Consider the following 20,782-nt stretch of genomic DNA (forward strand, 5'->3'; position numbering starts at 1 on the left):
CAGACAACCTCATTCAATGTATTCACATTTATTGACGTATTTTTCAGTCCTGCATGCGATGCTCACTTTCAAATATGTTTGCTTTTTCTCCCTCAGTATGTTTGAAGAATCTCTCCTGTGCAGTGACTACCTTGAAATCCCTGCCATTTGCCATCAGATGTCTATTTTACCCTGATATACAAAGCTGCAGATACGGCCTAGAAGGCCATCACTGTCAACTTCTACTCAAGGAGAAGGCAACCTACATCTACCGCAAGCGAGGTAAGCAGGCATGAATAATCTTAGGCCTAGGGAAAGCCTTTCATGGGCAATTTCATGGGCACGTGTATTTGCGAGCCATTTGCATGCATGAACATAGAGAATACTGGCACTTTTGAGGGCAGGTGTACTCTTAAGCATGTAAGTAACAGCAGATCAACTGAGCAATATTCTGTAAGGGTGTGCATGTAAGTGGCATAGCACATAAATGCAGGGCTTTTTTTGAGGGGGTACTTGGGGGTACTGAGTACCGGCACCTTTTCTATTGTCTGCTAAAAATGACCTATGGTCCCCAAATTTTAATGAAAGAGCTCAGGCCCTACACACAAATTCTGCCTTGTCATAGATTCTGTGACTGGTTGCAAGGGGCTTGGCTATTGTGGGGTGAGTCCCTCAGTGATCACCCTACCCCTGAAGGGTGGCCTGGCATTTGAGTACCGGCACCTTTTTTGCTAGAAAAAATGCACTGCATAAATGCAATAATAATAATAACAGAATGTATAACTCGCTCAAGCCTTGCAGGGCACAGATCCATGGACTTTGTACCAGTTTCCAAAATGACTGGAAACTGCTATAGGTACATGTGCACCAGATTTTTGTGCAGCTAGAATTTTGCTTATAAAATACCCCTTCCCCCTCTGTAAAAGGGCCCCTTAGCTTGGTTTCCTCACTGCAAAAACTCTTATCTATTAGTACATACATTGATATTTATTTATTTTATTGCTCTTGTATCCCACATTTTCCCACCTCTTTGCAGGCTCAATGTGGCTTACAAAAAACCTGTCATGGCATCACTATTACAGGGTACAGAGATACATTTGGAGATATTGATACCCCTTCTCTACACACTTTGAGCCAAGCTATTCTGATATCATGGCTTGATTACTGCAATTCTATTTATTGCAGCATCTCCAAGCTTTCCCTCCCCTGATTACAAACTTTTCAAAATTCAGCTGCATGTTAAATGCATGTAAATCTGATCACGCTTCTCCACTTCTGGCTACACTCCACTGGCTTCCTATCTCTTACCGCCCCATCTTTAAGATTCTATGTCTGGCCCATAAGGCTTTTCATTTGGGATCCCCTTCTTATCTTTCCTCTTTCCACCGCCACCACCACACAACTTAAGCCTGCTTTGAGGAACGCCTTTTCTCAATACCTCTAAAAGGGCGCATACTGTTGAACAATACCTGACCTTCCTTACCTGTATGGACTGTTCCTCTGGAGCAGGGTTAAGGCACATTGATAGAGCAGTGCAGAGAACCTGGCAATACTTTTCCTGATCCTGTGAATAGTCAATTTGACACTTTTTCTAGGTACCAAAAGTTGATAGAATTAAAACAAAAAAGACAATAAAAAAAACCTTTGTCAATCTTAGGTGCCAATGTTGACAGTGCTTCATTAATTTTCAGTTGGATGTTTTGCCTATTGAGTGCTTAAATATGAGAGATACTCCCTAAATTGTCTATCATATATCTGCAATATCTTCTGTGCTGCAACAGTGTAAATATTTATTCCTTAAATTTTCCTTTCACACAAGATCTGTCTTCATCAGCCTCTGATTCCCGTTTGACATCGGTGAATATCCCTTTGCATGGAAATCTTTTTGGCAAATCCCAAGCAGTTCGGCTTGGTGCAGACTGGAAGACTGTCAGTCAGTTCCTTGGGATTCCTTATGCTGCAGCTCCTATCTCAAAGAATCGGTTTAAGGCCCCGGAACCCTTTAATTGGACAGATTCATGGAATGCCACTGCACCTCGGTAAAGGATAGTGTTTGATTGTTTATCAAGAAGTTATGACTATACGTTTGACGGCCAGATGTTGGCCACAAAAGTGCTAAGAATTGGAATGTGCATTGTGATATCTTTGCATCCTTAAATGAAAAATAAAAGACTTAAAACTGTGGTTTTCAGAAGAGGTTGGGAAACAGATCTTACTGTCAAGACATAGTGAAGGCATTTGATACGCAGATCTGTCTCATATGTGTTTGCTGTGGTAATCTTGAAAATTTAACAGGCTAGTGTGTCTCCAAGGATGAGAAGTACTATTTTCAATTAAAAAACAAAACAAAACCCCTAAAGCTGTGGTCCTCAGAAGAGACTTATGTGGAGTGGCATTTTAGAAAGGATGTACAAATTGGAATTGAGACATCCAGGTTAGGGATGTCTCAGTTCCGCTACTATTTTAGAACAGGATCGGCCAATGTAGAGCCTCTTCTACAATACATGTCTAAAAAGTGGCATAAAGCAGCATTTGGACATTTTTCTCACAAAAACATCCAAATCAATATTTTCAAAACAGATTTTTAGATGCTTGTCTATGAAGTCCGTCAGAAGTGCATTCAGAACACAAGGGTGTGTGTCAGGGGTCTGTTAAGGGCGGGATTTGGACAATCCTAAGACTTGGATGTTTTACAGCCATAATGGAACAAAACCAAACCATCCAGGACTAAAACTAAGATGTTTTGAGCTAGACCTGTTTTTATAACGAATAAGGCACAAAAAGGTGCCCTAAAATGACTAGATGACCACAGGAGGGAATTAGGGGTGACCCTCCAATACCCCTCCAGTAGTCACTGACAGCCTCAGATGTTAGAGTCAGGTCTATTAGAGCAGCGTGCAGGTTCCTGGAGTAGTGTAGTGGTCAGTGTAGTGCACCATGGCTTGGGGGACTCAGGTCCCTATCTCCCTGTACCTGTCATATTTGTGGTGGAAACTGTAAGCCCTCCAAAACTCACCAGAAACCCACTGTACCCACATATAGATGTCCCTTTCACCCATAAGGGCTACTGTAGTGGTGTACAGTTGGGGGTAGTGGGTTTTGGGTGGTATTTGGGGGACTCAGCAGACAAAATAAGGGAGCAATGGCGAGATGTGTATCTGTGAGCATATTTTTGAAGTCCACTGCAGTGCCCCCTAGGGTGCCCCATATATCTCCTGGGATGTCTGGAGGACCAGTCTACTAAAAATGCTGGTCATCCTACATCCCAATGGCTTGGACTTTTTTTTTTTTTTTTTTTTAATGGACCAAAAAACAAAATATCCAAATTGCTAAACCTTGTTCAAAACAGTATTAAAAAAAAAAAAGACATTTTTCTTTTTTTTTAAATGACCTTCTTTTCTATTCAGATTTTGAACGTTTTGAGCAAAACGTCCAAAGTCGGATTTAGACGTCATATCGAAAATGTCCCTCTTAATCCTCCATTGCCCCAGGTACAACAACCATGAGACTACAAGCAGAGGAAACAAACAGCAATCTTCTAGAGCTCCAAAATAGTCAGGTTTTCAGGATATTCCAAAAGAATGTACAAGACATATATTTGCATGCATTTTAGGCAGATTGGAACCGTTACACGAGAAAATGAAACAGAGCCTTCAGAAAGTAACCTCATTTGATTCTGTTGTAGGGCCAGCTGTTGGCAGCCAGGGGATGGAAAGGCTCAATATTCCACCGTCAGTGAAGACTGCTTATATCTGAATGTGTTTGTCCCCAGGAGTGTGGTAGGTATTGCATTTGATAATCAAGCTTCTGCTTTCCAAACTAAAGTGATTTGCATCTTGGGTTTTCCTTTTAAAAGCGCACAATAAGATAGACTGTGCTTCCTACCAGACTACCAGGCCTGTTATATATTTAGGAGGTAATATGCAGCCTGCAGCGGGAAGCAGCTTGTAGGCCGTGGGCTGAATTAACTCTGAATATTCAATGCCAGGGTATGCATCTCCCGGCATTGAATATCCGGTTATGTATGGTGACTCGAAAGCTAACCAGGTGCTGGTCGATATTCTGACCAGTGTCTGGTTAACTTGGTGTATAAAGATAGAACAGCATTTTTTCTAACCTATGTACTTGCTTAGCTGGTTAGTAGGCTGTATCATGCCAGGTGCCCTTGGCCTGGATTGGCCGCTGTCATGTATATAGCGCCTAAAAAATCCGCATGGTTTTAAGTATATTCTATAAGATTTAGGCACGGTTTATAGAATATGCTTAGTCGATACTGTAGCGCCTACATCTACCCGCGCCCATTTACGCCAGTAAAATCCTGGTGTAAATCCATGCATGTACACTTAGACGCACTGACCCGTATTCTGTAATTATACATGGAAATTTTGGCATGCCCACAAAATGCCCATAAACACGCCCCTCTTAAACTATGTGCATTTATTTTGAACTGTGTGCTTTTCAATTTAGGCATAGTTCTTTATAGAATATGCTTAGCGATTTCTGCTCATAAATTCTGATAATCACCAATTATTGCTCATTATTGCTTGTTAAGTGGTGTTCAAAACGCTGATTGGCTTGTTACGCCAATTAAGTTACGCACTTATTTCTGCGCGGAAATCTAGGTGCCGTATGTAGAATCTGGCCCTAACCAGCTAAGTGTTGGCTCAGCCCCTAATCTAGCTGGTTAGGAAATGGCTGGTTAGTAGCTATTCAGTGGCCCTACCTAGTTAAGTGCAACTGAATATCAGTGGCTGGCTGGCCAGCTTAGTAAGTTTTAACTGGTCAAGAGCCTTTCCTACCTCTCCTACCCCTTAGGGGGTCTTTTACTAGGGCACGCTCACATTTTTAGATGCCAATGCATTCCTATGGGTGTCTCTAACATTTAGCACGTGCCCAATTTTAGTGCGCACTAAAAACATGAGCGCGCCTTAGAAAAAGACCCCCTTAATGCTGAATTTTCATTTCCCTGTTCTGTGTTTCTAAGGAATGCTTTTTTTTCCCTTGACACACAAGCTTTCCAATTGTACTAGATTCAAGTTTAAAACAATACATTTTGATATTGTGTAGTTCTAAAAATGATTTTTCTTCATATGAAATACTTCAGCAGCATGCAAATATTTGTTAATTTATATCAAAATCTTTGTTAAAAATTAACTTTTTTTAATTGAAATATTTTGCCCATTTTGAGGGATTAGAAAAGAGGTTAAAGTTAATTATATATGAGTTTATATATTTTAATTATCTTTTTTGTCTTCTGGAAAAAAAATATTTTTTTCCGTTTTAGTTCACCTTCCAGAAATACAGAAGATGAGAAACCTCAGATATAATAATGAGAATTACAAGTTCTTTCCATCATACTGTTTAATTCAAATTTGTCTTTTCTTATTAATAAAAAGGGTATTTTCTTATTAAGAGCATAAATTAAATAATTATGGGGTCCTTTAAGCTGCAGTAAAAATAATGACCTTATTGCACTCTTTTGCTGATTTTTCATTTTCCCTATTAATGGCCATATGCTAATGTTGTGCAAGGCTATTAAAAAATATCCCCTGATATTCAGCTGGTGGCAGTCAGCTAAATTATCCTCGATATTCAGTGTCAGGCCATGTCTGGACACCGGCACTGAATATTGGGGATAAGTATGGGATAAGTATTGGGCCAGGACTCACATATCCTTTTTTTCTTTTGTTAAAAAAAGCCCTTGAGCCCCATCTTGCCCCCCCCCCCCCCGACAATGTCCCCTCTTTCCCTCTTTCTTCCCCTCCCCCAGAAGGCCAACGTCTCCCCAGTTGTGCAGGTAGGCTCTCCCCCAGGCCTACCTGTATCTCTGGTGGTCTAGCAGGATTGTTGGAGGCAGGAGCGCAGTCCCCTCACTCCTGCCCCTTGCGGTGCCTCTCTAAAATAGCTTCCACCACCTCTTGTGGTAGTACATAAAGCACCATGAGCTGCCACAAGAGGTCATGGCAGCCATTTTGGAGAGGTGCTGCAAGGCAAGGCCCTTGCAGCAAGGGGCAGAAACGAGGGGGCTGTGTTCCTGCCCCACCGAAACTGCTGGACCATTAGGGATGTAGGTAATCCCAGGGGCTTACCTTCATGGTTGGGGGGTGGGGAGTCTTGCAGGGAGTCTTGATGTGAGTTGGGGAGGGGGGAGGGAAAGTGTGGACATTGTCATGGGGGTGGGAACGAGCTCGGGGGGGGGGGGGGGTCTTTTATTTTTTTTTTTAAGAAACAAGAAAGTTATGCAGGTGCTGGTCCGATATTCAGAGCTGGCATCCACATAGCAAAGTGGCCTTATTTATGGCTCAAGTGCTAATCCTGTGCTAATCAGCATGAGGTAATGTATCTGTGCTAATCGAGTAGCATAGAAATGTCCATTCTCTGCCCCATACACACCTCACTGCGCAAAAATAAAAAAAATATTTTTAGTACACAGTTTGCATGCACAGATTAGGAAATTACCATAGGATACCTGAGCATGTTCCATGGTAGACCCTGTTAAGGTGCAGTAAGCATGCACTAGCCCTTTCTGCAGCTTAGTAAAAGGGCCCATAGTAATAATTACAGTAGAAAAAAGTATGTGTGTAAATGTTTCTAAAAAAAAAAAGACAAAAAAATAATTAAAAAACTTACCCTCACATTTTGGGTTTCTTTTATCAAGCTGTGCAGTGGGCTTTGTTGGCATTACTGCTATGGGAACTGACGATGCATTTAGTTAGTTTTACTAGGGCGATTTTCAAAGTGAACTTAAACACTTACATTCATTTTGAAAACCAGTATAATGTTTCATTTCCTTCTGCAAATTATGTGGGTTATTGTAAAATTACCCCTACGAAGTGCTAATAATGGTAATTTGCGATATTTATCCTGTTCCTGGTGGTACTGTATATTTAACGTGAGTATTTATTGTTAGTGTTCTTTCTTTCTCTTTACATTTTGTATTGGGGTTTTTGTTAGGTTGGGGTTGGTTTTTGTGCTTTGTGGATATTGTACATTGCCTCAGGTTCTTGGAAGTAAGGCGAAATCTAAATGTAATAAATAAATGATGTTATCATTACAGGGGAAGAATACAGCGGTTCTCCTCTTCTTCCACAACAGCCCAAGTGACTACAGTGTGACAGGACAAATATTTGTAGACGGATCCTACTTAGCCGCTCTTGGCAACATCATTGTCATAACGGCAGGTTACAGAGTGGGTGTCTTCGGTTTTCTTGGCATTGGTGAGTCTGATACCCATTCCTGACTTATGTCATTGCATCTTTGTTAATGGCCTCAGGCAATTATTGCTTCTCACCAGCTAGAACTGGGACTTTGTTGTAATTGTGGATAATTTTTACCCCTATGGTTAATAGCTGGTTTTTGCCATGGAGTCAGAATGGCCCTAGTATCAGTCTCGTCAACATTCGAGACTCTTTGGGAATTTCTCTATTTGTAATCCCTGGCCAGTCATTGGCTACGTATCATCCTGAATTCCCAAACTTCAGTTGTGTACCTATTCCCTACACTCTCAGGAGAGATTTGTGTCTCCTGGGAGAGTCTGTATCTGGCAGGTGGAGAGATCTGTCTGATGGGATGACTTGAAAACAGCTGCTCTTTCAAAAGGGAGCAAGGAAAAATTGATCAAGGTTCACAAATATTTTCTTTACTTATTTTTCTTTCTTTATTTGTTCTGATGTGTAATTGTTTTTATTTGAGAATGCGCCTATGTGGTACTGGAATCTGAGTGATTTACAAACCACAGATGAACATGTGCACAAGGGGAGAGAATATAAAATGTACTGCATATTCTCTAAGGATAGGCAGGATACAAATCATTACAGCATGGAGTGATGTCATTGATGAGCCTGCATGGGAAGCTATTCCATCTCCATGATACTAAAAACTTTTTTACTGCCTCACCGCACGTGTGCACCATTCACCTGCTGCTATCATATGGGAACAACTCAGTCTGGTTATTAGCTAAGAATAAAATACAACTCCTTGGGGAGGTGAGCGGGTATGTGAGGACTTGTATCCTGCTGTTCAAAGAGAACCTCTGCTACTGGTAAGTAAATTGGGAGCCCTTTTACTAAGCTGCGTAAGCGTCTATGCGCGCCCAATGTGCACCAAAATGGAGTGTTATCGCCCGGCTACTGTGTGGCTTTTGCGGTAATTTCATTTTTGGCACATGTCCGATACGCATTTCCGAAAAATAATTGAATGTGCGGCAATTTTCACATCTATTTTCGGAAAAAAGTTTTAAAAAGCATTTTTGCAGGTGCGCTGAAACATGATTTTATTCGCGCCCAAAACACGTGTCTACACTACCTCATGTCATTTTTCAACCGAGGATGCCCATGTGTTAAGCACGCCCCAGTCCCGCCTTCACTATGCTTTTGACATGCCCCCGGGAACTTTGGTCATCCCCGCAACGGAAAGCAGTTGAGTGCGCACAAATTCGGCTTTCGATTATGCCGATTTGGGCGACTCAGGCTTATTTTCGAAAGAGGACGCCCATCTTTCGATACAAATCGGGAGATGGGCGGCCTTCTCCCAGGGTCACCCAAATCGGCATAATCGAAAGCCAATTTTAGGCGTCCTCAACTGCTTTCCGTTGCGGGGACAACCAAAGTTCCTGGAGGCATGTCAGAGGCGTAGTGAAGGCGGGACTTGGGCGTGCCTAACACATGGGCGTCCTCGACCCATAAAGGAAAAAAAAGGCTGTCCCTGATGAGCGCCTGGGTGACTTTACTTGGTCCTTTTTTTGTTGCGACCAAGCCGTGAAAAGGTGCCTGAACTGACCAGGTGACCACCGGAGGGAAATGGGGATGACCTCCCCTTACTCCCCCAGTGGTCACTAACCCCCTCCCACGCTAAAAAAAAACTTAAAATTTTTTTTTTCTCAGCCTCTATGCCAGCCTCAAATGTCATACCAGCAGTATGCAGGTCCCTGGAGCAGTTTTAGTGGGTGCAGTGCACTTTAGGCAGGCAGACCCAGGCCCATCCCCGCTACCTGTTACACTTGTGGTGGTAAATGTAAGCCCTTCAAAACCCACCAGAAACCCACTGTACCAACATCTAGGTGCCCCCCTTCATCCATAAGAGCTATGGTAGTGTTGTGGGTAGTGGGTTTTGGGGGGCTCAGCACACAAGGTATGGAGCTATATACCTGGGAGCAATTTATGAAGTCCACTGCAGTACCCCCTAGGGTGCCCAGTTGGTGTCCTGGCATGTGAGGGGGACCAGTGCACTATGAATGCTGGCTCCTCCCACGACCAAAGGCTTGCATTTGGTCATTTTTGAGATGGGCATCCTTAGTTTCCATTATCGCCAAAAATCAGAAATGACCAACTCTAAGGATGACCATCTCTAGGGATGACCTAAATGTTAAGATTTGGGTGTCACCGACTGTATTATTGAACCGAAAGATGGACGCCCATCTTGTTTCGATAATACGGGTTTCCCCGCCCTTTCGCCGGGATGTCCTGCAAGGATATCCTCAGGAAAACTTGGGCGCCCCTTTCGATTATGCCCCTCCACTTTATCCACATGGAACTGATCAGGTTATTGCGGAATAGAAGCTCTTGATGTGATGTAATGTAATGTAATTTACACATGTAACTTACAGAATACTATAAGTTATGCATGTATCTCTGCCGCTTATGAAAATTCGATCATGTCGCATCTGCTCTAGAGGATCATCACTGGCTGCCAATTCAATATTGCATCCAGTTTAAAGCGTTGTTTTTAGGCTTCAAGGTTTTTTGACAAGGTATACCTTTGTATCTGTCTTCCCTAATCATCCTATATTCTTCAACATGGGTATTGAGTTCAATAAATGACCATCGCATGGTTTTACCAGGGCCTCAGACAACTCATTGTGCATTCTTTTTTGCTCTCCCCCATCTCTGGAACTCCATGCCTCTACCTCTACACAGTGAACTTAATACAAAGAAATTTAAGGCTATGTTGAAGGCTTGGTTATTCCAGCAAGCTTACACTGGTTGATTGAGATGGCTTGTTGGAGATATCAGTACCTGGGAAAGGACAGACTCATGTCTCTCTCTGGTGGAGTGCTTGATTCTGTTCCCTCTAAGCTGAGTGGCATTTCTCCAACTGCCTTGCTGCCAGTGGGGGCGGCGGTGCTTCAATATTTTGTTTTAAATCACTAGGGACAGACGAGTTCCCTGGAGTCTTGCATAGTTTGCCTGTCACTCACTATTGAATATGTGATAGTAAAACAGCGCCCTCCACAGACAGGACTTTAAGTGGAGGACTTCTGCTCAGTTTAGCGGGAACAGTACCCACCATCTCCACTTAATTAAAAACAGCCAGAAATAAAAGGTTTTCAGCCCAATCTTAACGTTTTTGAAAGAGGATTCACCATGTAAAGCTTCTGGTAAGAAATTCCAGAAGACCAGAGCCATTACCAAAAATATGATATCAAAACAAATATGTCTAAAAGAAAGTATAAACAGAAGATTCCTATTCAAAGATTGAAGAGAGCGAGAGGTCACATATGGAATTAGCAAGTGTGAAAGGTATAATGGATGACCATCCTGCAGAACCTTAAAGTCAATAAAGTTATCTTATACAGGGCTTTCAGCAAAGGGGTCACACGGTCAGAGATAATGTCACACTGCACTCCTCTGGCCATTGCTGGCCTGCAAACTTCAAATTTTGAAGCTTAGATGCTTAGATTAATAGATTTTCTTATTAATTCTTCCTGTAGGATCTACTGTGCCAAGTGGAAACTGGGGCCTGCTGGATCAGGTGGCTGCCCTTAAATGGGTTCAGAGAAACATTGCTAACTTTGGAGGAGACCCATCCCAGGTTTCCATAGCTGCAGAGCGTAGTGGGGCGGACATTGCTAGCATCCATCTCCTGGTGGCAGATTCAAACCTTTTCCAGCGAGCGGTGCTCATGGTAAGTTCACACCCACTGTTCACATCTTACTGTTAAGGATTCTTCTAAAGTGCCCTAAGTTTCTAACTGTAAGCTGTCAGAAACAGAGGTTTCAGAAAAAACCTTGGTTAAAACAAAAGTGCTAGCAAATCCTTTTTTTTTTAAATTATTTATAGTTTCAGATTGTTCATAAAGAATATAATTTGTACAGTAAACCAAGAAAAGCAGATCATAGAATAAAAACAAAAGCAATGTTATATTTGGAGTAGTCCCAAAACTGGAGGAGTGTAACTATCAATAAGATGAGAAGCTGCATTAAGGAAAATTAAAATCACAAGAAAGGATAGGATCCATAATACCTATTTAACTTCTCCTCATATCTGAACTAACCAGCAGTCAATCTTCCATCCAAAAAGGTGCGCGACTGATGTGGATCAAAGAAATGATAAACAACGTTATTAAGATTCAGAATACGTTTGCATGGGAATCTCAGTTGGAATCATGCTCCCAGGGTTAGAGCTTCTTGCCACGTAGCTAGAAACTCCTTCCTTCTTTCCTGAGGCCAAAGAGAGACATCAGAAAATAGTTGAATTTTTTTCTCCCACAAATTGAATACTAGGCTGGATAATGAAACACTTCTTTCAGGAACTTATAAAATACTTCTTGAGAGGAGCTAAGTTTAATTGAGGGAAAATTTAGAAAAGTCTCAAATTCAATAATTTGCTCTTATTTTATCAAATTTTTCATTAAATTATCCTACATCAACTTTCTTTCTGTTTCTGTAGTTCCACTAAGAGTATCACTTAATTTAGTAAGTTTCTGCTCCTGGTTAGACAAGCAAGACTCCAGTACAGTAAAGAAATTAGTGGTTCCCAAAGAAATTAAAACCAATGTTGCACAGACCTTATGAAGGGACTCGACTCCAGAGTAACCTCTGGTGGTCTTGTCAATGGCTGAAGTAACTGTGATATTCTCTCTGGCTTCACACAAAGAGAGTCCGGTTCAGCTTCAAACTGCAATGGCAGACTCACCAGGCCCTATGATGTTATGGGAATGCCTTCTTCCAGGGTGAGAATTACCGTTGACACTCCTGGCTCAGGCACCACCGAGGACTGCTCCTCCAAAGCATGCAGAATATTACCTCTAACTCGGTCTCCTACCTGCACTGTTCCCAGAAGGCCTTGAATCTGGAAGGAGGTTGAGGCTCTGAGGGCTGAGTGAAATATTGTCCTCCAGTGCGGGGCTCTTCTCAGCCCTGCCAACAGCAGAAACGCCCAAAATTGGCGTTGGCATCATTAAAGCTGATGTAGGCATCTGTATCAGTGTCAGGGCTTCCAGCTTAGGAGAGGAGGAACCCCTAAGCTTCCCCTTATGCTTTGGCATCAGGTATGCATTAAAGATTTTGAGGAAACACTGTAAAGATAAAGAGCTGCCTAGTTCACGTCCTCTGCAGTCGCCATCTTGGTTACACCCATGCTAGCAAATTCTTAACGCTGACTGGTTCTTGATAGAGGAGAAGTGTGGGTGAAACCAGAGACCAAGTATGGCCTGTGGAATTGTTCTGTAAGGCACCCTAGGGACCCTGTGAGCTTCATTTACCATTATACTATGAAGTTGATATTCATTTGTATTCTGTGTTCACTGGCAGTTGGTGAAATTATGATTCCCTTATCCTTATCGGGCTGAAAATCTATCCAAGCAGCCCTAAATTATCTATATATATTTATTGATTTGATTTTTTTATTGTTTTTACTTGTGGTATTTGATGTACAGCTATTCTAAAATGGCTTCATGGTGGTTACCAATCCTAGTATCCCAGCAGAACTCAGACAAAACAGAACCAAAAGGCAAGCAACACTGATTATGGAAGAAAATAAAAAGAGCCAACAAGGGAAGGCAGAATGATGCGGGCTGCAAAATTATCCAGATAGGGGCAATGTCTGGATAAGTTACATTTTCAAGCCTTCTGAATAGCAAGCCAAACCTAAATGCATGGCGATAGTAGCGGTGATAGCATTACATATATATTAGTTGCAGCTACATTTATGGACTAAGTTACATGCTGCACACTGGCATTTGACTTATTCTTGTTGCCACTATTGCTGACTGTTGACCCCTGTGTTTCATTAATTATAATGTAGCCATTTTCCCTCCAGCGTAAATAACATAGGGGCCCTTTTACTAAGGTGCTTAAGTGCCTATGCGCATCCAACGTGCATCAATTTGGAGCTGCTGCCCTGCTACCTCAAGCCCCGGGCAGTAATTCCATTTTTTACATGCATTCGATACGCGCATCCAAATATATTTTTTATTTTCTACCGTGTGGCGCTAACTGGGCGGTAATCAGCAGTGTATGCGCACTGATGATTACCGCCCGGTTAACGCGTGAAACCTTACCACTAAAGTCAATGGGTGGCAGTAAGGTCTCAGGCCCAAAATGGATGTGCGTTAATTTTTAATTTGCCGCACGTCCATTTTTGGCCCCCAAAAAAGGCCTTTTTTGCAGGCACACTGAAAAATGGATCTGCGCACATCCAATACACACATCTGCAACAGTGCAGGCCATTTTTTGACGCACCTTAGTAAAAGGACTCCATACTTAGTATAAGACCTCTCTTTACATATTAGAAAACTGTTGACCAAATGATTTCATACACAGGCTTTGAAAGGAAAAAGTAAAATGAACATCTTGGATAAATGACTAGTATATGAGCATTTTGTCTTCTTGCAAAATAGTGGGACTAGTCATACCATGACGTAGTGTGCTGTGATTTGGTAAATCATCACTTAGACCGATTTACAGAAGCTGTAGTTCACGTGTGATGACTGTGAATGAGAAAAATGAATGCAAACAGCCTTCTGTCGGTGGGCCCATTGAGGTTGTCTGAAAAAAAGATCACCAGTCGCTTAAAGGCAGGAAGCTTTATTGCGTTGAAGGGAACATTTTTTCCAGAGGTTCTTCTGGGTTCAGCAAGTTGTGCTTTATTGAAGTAGTCAATGTATTATTCAAAATGCATGTTAGCATATGTTGTCTGTTAATAGGGCTGATTAATCTCACTGTCCCCTATTGGATTAAGAATATAGATTAGTGCAATTGTATCATAGGAAAAGCTTTTGTATTCATTTTCTTCTTTTCTTGTGCCAGAATAATTGACAGAATATGCATGCCCAGATTGTTATTGTCTTGCTGGAAAAGTTTTATTGACCCTGGTCCTTGTACAGCGCTGCGTATGCCTTGTAGCACTATAGAAATGCTAAATAGTAGTAGTAGTAGTAGTAGTTAAACCAACCAAACAGCGGAACAGCAATGCATAATCCATCGTGGCTTCTACAGACTGAGGAATAACACACACATAGACAAAGTTCTCAAGTGTTTTTCACATGTTTTCAGATCCAGCCCTACATTTTACTCTTCCTTTCTGAAGTGTGTTTCAAATGGGGACCTTGACATGGGGAAATGAGAAAGTAGAGAGGAAATGGCTCTTTTTCAATTTTACAGTACACTGGATTCAAAAATATCTTCCTCTTTCACATCTTACTTCTTTTCCTGTAAGTGAATATGCAGATTCTGATGGCTAATCGCAAACTTGGACTTCACACCAAAACCTCACTCATAACCTGGGTTCTGCCCAGCTTTCTGGGATAAAATAGGATCGCTGTGAGACTGGATAGAAACAATCAGATAAAATCAGGCGTAGAATAAGATGATGACATTAAAATATTTTAAACATAAATGTGATATGTTCCCTTGGATCCTCCTTATCTAGCAGATGTTTAAAGGCACAGTTTGAAAGGTTCCTGAATATACCAGGCAGCATCTTTCATGACCAAGTGAATAAGGCTGCATTGATGATAGAATTCTGATGTAAAACAAGTGATAGGTTTGTACAAATCTCTAGAGAATTTGTGGGTCCCCAAACTGTCAGAATAACTCCAGAAATAATTTTTATTCAAACATTTATTTTGCATCCTTCCTAGGGTGCCCTGCAGGACATTGGGCCTAGAGTTAGTCATATATAATATCTCTAGTGCCTGGCAGCAGTTTGGGGAGACATTGAGGGGCATAATCGAACGGGGGTGCCCATCTCTAATGACGGCCCCATAAAGCGGCGTACCCGACCGTATTATTGAAACAAGATGGCCGGCCATCTTTTGTTTCGATAATACGGTCGGGGCCGGCCAAATCTCAACAATTGGGCCGCCCTTAGAGATCGCCGCCTTTAGAGTTGGCCGCCGTTGGTTTTCACCGATAATGGAAACTAATGGCGGCCATCTCAAAACCGGCCTAATCCAAGTCATTTGGTCATGGGAGGAACCAGCATTTGTAGTGCACTGGTCCCCCTCACAAGCCAGGACGCCAACCGGGCACCCTAGGGGACACTGCAATGGACTTCACAAATTCATCCCTGGTGCATAGCTCCTTTACCTTGGGTGCTGAGCCCCCCAAAACCCACTACCCACAACTGTACAACACTACCATAGACCTTATGGATGAATGGGGGCACCTAGATGTGGGTACAGTGGGTTTCGGGTGGGTTTTGAAGGGCTCACATTTACCACCACAAGTGTAACAGGTAGGGGGGAATGGGCCTGGGTCTGCCTGCCTGAAGCGCACTGCAGTACCCAGTAAAAACTGCTCCAGGGACCTGCATAGTGCTGTGATGGAGCTGGGTATGACATTTGAGGCTGGCATAGAGGCTGGCCAAAAAATGTTTAATTTTTTTTTTTGGGTGGGAGGGGGTTGGTGACCACTGAGGGAGTAAGGGGAGGTCATCCCGGATTCCCTCCGGTGGTCCTCTGGTCAGTTCGGGCACCTTTTCAAGGCTTGGTCGTGAACAAAAAGAGACCAAGTAAAGCCGGCCAAATGCTCGTCAGGGCAGGCCTTCTTTTTCCATTATTGGCCAAGGACAGCCATCTCTTAACCACGCCGCCATCCTGCCTTCGGTACACTGCCGACACGCCCCCTTGAACTTTGGCCGGCCCTGCAACGGAAAGCAGTTGAGGCCGGACAAATTTGTCTTTCAATTATGCCAATTTGGCTGCCATTAGGAGAAGGGCGCCCATATCCCGATTTGAAAATAAGCAGGATTCTGTCCTAAGTGTTAGATGATTCTGCAGTAATGATATGGCACATTTGCATAAATTTCAATCACTGGCTCCTACCTGGTTAACTAGCATTGAGTGGGCCAGACTTTACCAGGTAGTTCCATTGAATATCAGCTGTGATTGCTGTGGCACTATCTACAAAATCCTGAGTGGTGTAGAACGAGTAGAAGTAAATCGATTTTTTACTTGTTCCAAAAGTACAAAGACTAGGGGACAGTCAAGGAAGTTCATGGAAATACTTTTAAAACAAATAGGAGAAAATATGTTTTCACTCAATGAATAGTTAAGCTCTGGAACTCTTTGCCGGAGGATGTGGTAACAGCGGTTAGTGTATCTGGGTTTAAAAAAGGTTTGGACAAATTCCTGGAGGAAAATTCCATTGTCTGTTATTGAGACAGACATGGGGAAGCAACTGCTTGCCCTGGGATTGGTAGCATGGAATGCTTCTGCTAATTGGGTTTCTACCAGGTACTTGTGACCTGGCTTGGCCATTGTTGGAAACAGGATACTGGGCTAGATGGACCATTGGTCTGACTCAATATGGCTACTCTTATGTTCTTATGCAGTACAAAGAAAAATCAGAAAAAACCTCTACATGAGGAACAATATACAAAAGAAGTAGGGGTGGACCACAGACTTTCAGCAGACAAATTCAGGTTTGAAAATTTTATTGTAGAAGCACCTCTACAATAAATTTTTCAGACTTGAATTTGTCTGTTGAAAGCCTGTGGCCCACCCCTTCTTCTTTTGTAAACTATCTATGCAGTACCAGGGTGGTCCAGGGGTAGAGTCGGGACAGAGCCAGGAGTTATCTGGGCACTGCCAATGTTCACTGATGGCACACCTAACATTTTAAGGGCTTTCACAAAGTGGAGGAATGTGGAACACTATGGAGAGTAGATGCTGAAGGGGCGGAGTAGTGTAGTCAACAGGACACCTCCAGAAGAAGATACATGGATAATGGAGATATATCAACACAAGTTTATTGCATAAAAGGACTCAACAGAGCACCATGTTTTGGCTAATGTTCCTGCATCAGGAGTCTCAATGTATTTATTTTTATTTATTTATTTATTTATTTAGATTTTGCTCACACCTTTTTCAGTAGTAGCTCAAGGTGAGTTACATTCAGGTACTCTGGATGAATCGTATAGACTCATTAGCTAACCCGCATACACCATTCTCTTTCCTACTGCCTTGTCAGCACGATTTATAGAACTTTGGATTGTTCTTTTTTAAAAGTCTTTTTAAAAACTGTTTCATCTACTTGATGCTCTGAGTCACAAAGCTTTTTTTTTTTACCATCTGCGATTCATTGAGACTCCTGGTGCAGGAACATTAGCTGAAACACGGTGCCATGTCAAGTCCTTTTATGCAATAAACTTGTGTTGATATATCTCCATTTTTTGGCGCATTTTGTTTTGGCGGCGTTGATAGCTTGCCTGGTTTTCTCCACAGTTGGATGTTGCAGGGCTTTCTCTCCCTGATGAAGCCCCAGTTGGCGAAACGGGACCATTGGGGAGCCCTTAAGTTTGCAACAATAAAGCTAATTAGCTGTGGTTTTGTTTTTTGGATATACAGCATTTATGTATATGTTTGAGCGCACAAATTAAACATTTAGGGAGGAGGCTGGTAGAAGATCAGTGATTACATGGAAGTGACTGTAATGCTGTGATCTCACCGATCAATAAGTGTCACTGGTCTGAGGTCTTCTTTCCCTCCATTATTGATAAGTTTATCTCACAATTCATTATTTTTACCCGCTATGTTTGTTGGCTGTTATATCTCCATCACCAAATACAGTTAAGGGTGTGGCTATGCAAGATCGCTAGACTAAATAATAATCAAAATCTACTAATTGAAAATGTCTTATGAAAGGAAGGAAAAAGGTCTCAAAGAGCTCATGAATCATACAGATTTTTTTAGAGCTGAACAGATCAAAAAAATCTTCTCTTCATCATCGGCCAAAAAACCTTCCTTGTTTATATCTATTTCTTTTTCTTCCTTTCTATAGATAGAAAACCTAAAAAAGATAAAATGAATTAGATTTGATGGCTATCATAATCAGAGAAAAAAAGAACAAAATATAGATATAAACAAGGAAGGTTTTTTGGCTGATGATGAAGAGAAGATTCTTTGATCTGTTCAGCTCTAAGAAATCTGTATGATTCATGAGCTCTTTGAGGCCTTTTTCCTTCCTTTCATTAGACATTTTCAATTAGTGGATTTTGATTACTATTTGCTATATCTCCATCATCCATGTGTTTTCTTCTCGAATTGTCCTGTTGACTATATTATTCTGCCCCTTCAGCACCTAACATTTTGGCACCTGCAGGTACTCCAACCAGAGAGCCAGTATAAGTGCGAGCATCTAAATACAGCAGGGACATGCGTAACTTACAGTATTCTGCAAGTTATGCTCATAATTGTAAGCCCCGTCCATGTATACACTCCTCTTGCATTTGCACACTTTCCCCTGGATTCTATATATCACACCTGAAAAGATGCGCATGCAACTTAATTAATTAATGAGCCCTTAAATGGCAATTATTGGGCATTAACAACCAATTCTTGCAGTTGGCATCTGGCTGAGCGCTATTTTATAAGGATTGGCACCCAACTTTTCTAATGTGTATCTGAAAAGGGGGCATGACCAGGGGCATGTTAGGGGCATCTCAAAAAGTTGCATGCAGAATTACAGAATTTGGCCTAAGCTCGCCTAACTTGGGTGGCAGCATTACACCTGGCTTCAGCAGGCATAACTCCAGCACTCAAAAGTTAGGTGCGAGATCTGCGCCTAAGAATTATTCCATATAAGGTACATGCCCTGTATTGACTAGCGCTTAGTGCCAAATATTTTCAATGCCTAAGTTTTCTGCACCGTTTGTTGAATTCCCTCCTGTGTAAGTTAGGTGAGCCATTACAGAATAACGCTTAAGCACCCAGTTGGCCCTTCCACAATTAAGGGTACACTTATACACATGTTAAGTGCTAGTTTTCTAGACATTTCCCCATGCAGGAGGGGTGTAAATGTGGGCACCTATAGATTATAGAAGTGGCCTTCAGATGTTTGAGCACCCTGAATGTTTGAAGGGAGTTTGTTGAAGAGAAAGAGGGTGATAAAAGAGATGGCATGGAAATGAATATTGTGTATGAGGCAAGAAATGTTAGAAGAATGGTGAAAGCAAGAAGAAATATAGGGGCCCTTTTACTAAGGCAACTTGGAACTACTGCCGGCCCAATGCGGCTGCTGGTGGTAGTTCCACCTTGAGAGCGTGCCATTTCTGGTGCTATAGAAAATAATTCCATATTTTCTATCATGGTGTTAACCCAGTGGTAGTCAAGCAGCGCTGTGCACTGCCCGGGTGCCGCTGCAAGTTACCATGGGAGCCGTTACCGCCACCTGAATGGGTGGTGCTAAGTGATCCCCCCCCCCCCACACACACACATACACATGGTCACGCGGTAAGAATAATCTTACCACATGGCCATGTCTTTTTGGGGGGCTTTTTACCCGCTGCAGGCCGTTTTTACCGCAGCTTGGAAAATGGACCCCATAAAGAGATAATACAGCAGAGAGATGGGAAGGAGGAAGGAAGACCATAAATCCAGTTAAAGGCAAGGACCAGTGTTTTGAAGAGACAGCGCGGAGAAGAGAAGTATTAGAATAATTGGGAAGTTAAAAGAAAAAATGAGCCAGAGTTTTGTCAAATCTGGAAAGGATGGCTTGAGAAATCAGATGAACTGTTAATAATCCATATGCAATGTAAAGGTAAGTCTTGAATGCATGACAAGCACTGAGAGCAACAGATCTTCTTAAAATTGTCAGGCTGGTGGCTGAGATAAGAGTAGAGACAGGATATACTTGAGGAAAAGGAGAGAATAGGAGCAGAGATGGTACTCAAAATTTGATCCAACTCAGACTCAAAGCACTTAATTGTTTTGCATATAACAGCATATAAAGTTTCTTACTGTATACCACTTTGAGCGAATTCCTTCAAAAAGGCAGTAAATAAATCCTAATAAATAAATAATGGAAAGGAATAGAAGACAGACGGATGTGTACAATCGACAGAGAGAAAAATCCTAGTGGGCTACAGAGAATGTGTGCATTAGCAGAGAGAAGGCTTTCACATGAGAAATGATGAGTACATACATTTCTGAGACAACAGAAGAAAGACAAGGGGAAGGACAAACATATTTAGAGGATGATGGGGAAGAAAAAATGAGGTAGATTTTTGTTGTATCTGTTAAGCAATGCTAAGTGCAGCCATGAGAAGGGCCATTCAGAGAATCACAGAGGACTGAACCAGAGCAAATTAGGGGGCCCTAGAATATCATAATGGTTACTGCAGTAGACCCTGTGGAACTGAGCTCAATTCCCACTGCAGTTCCTTGTAACTCTGGGCAAATTACTTAACCCTCCATTGTCCCAGGTTCAAAAACTCAGATTGTGAGCCCACTAGTGACAGAAAAAGTACCTGTAAACCACTTTTGATTGTACCACAGAAAGGCGGTATATCAAATCCCATTACCATTACCACATTTTTAAAAAGCTGATATAGAAGTAGTTCAGGTAAATGTTTATCTGTTTGCAATTAAGGAAAAATCCAGTAGCCAAATATTTTTTTTCCAAATAAAGACCCCTTTTCTGTGTGAGGCCTGGACCTTTAAATAGCCCTGCTGGCCCCCTCTGATAGACCCCGGCCATGAGAAGTAATGATACACAAGATGATGGAGGTAGACAGACTTTCTTCCTCCATTTTATAGATCAAAAGTACAGTAACAAAACATTCATGAAATTTAACCAAAGAAG

General features: G+C 42.0%; 1 protein-coding gene across 1 annotated transcript in view; it reads left to right on the forward strand.

The window, feature by feature from the left end:
• TG (thyroglobulin) overlaps nucleotides 1-20,782 on the forward strand; it is a 429,523-nt gene that overhangs the window by 235,476 nt on the left and 173,265 nt on the right. Inside the window, 5 exon segments of the mRNA XM_030189954.1 lie at nucleotides 97-261; nucleotides 1,799-2,018; nucleotides 3,665-3,758; nucleotides 7,037-7,196; nucleotides 10,688-10,881. Of these exon segments, the coding sequence (XP_030045814.1) occupies nucleotides 97-261; nucleotides 1,799-2,018; nucleotides 3,665-3,758; nucleotides 7,037-7,196; nucleotides 10,688-10,881 (833 nt within the window).

Source organism: Microcaecilia unicolor, chromosome 1, assembly GCF_901765095.1.
Source record: "Microcaecilia unicolor chromosome 1, aMicUni1.1, whole genome shotgun sequence".
In the NCBI taxonomy this organism is placed as follows: Eukaryota; Metazoa; Chordata; class Amphibia; order Gymnophiona; family Siphonopidae; genus Microcaecilia; species Microcaecilia unicolor.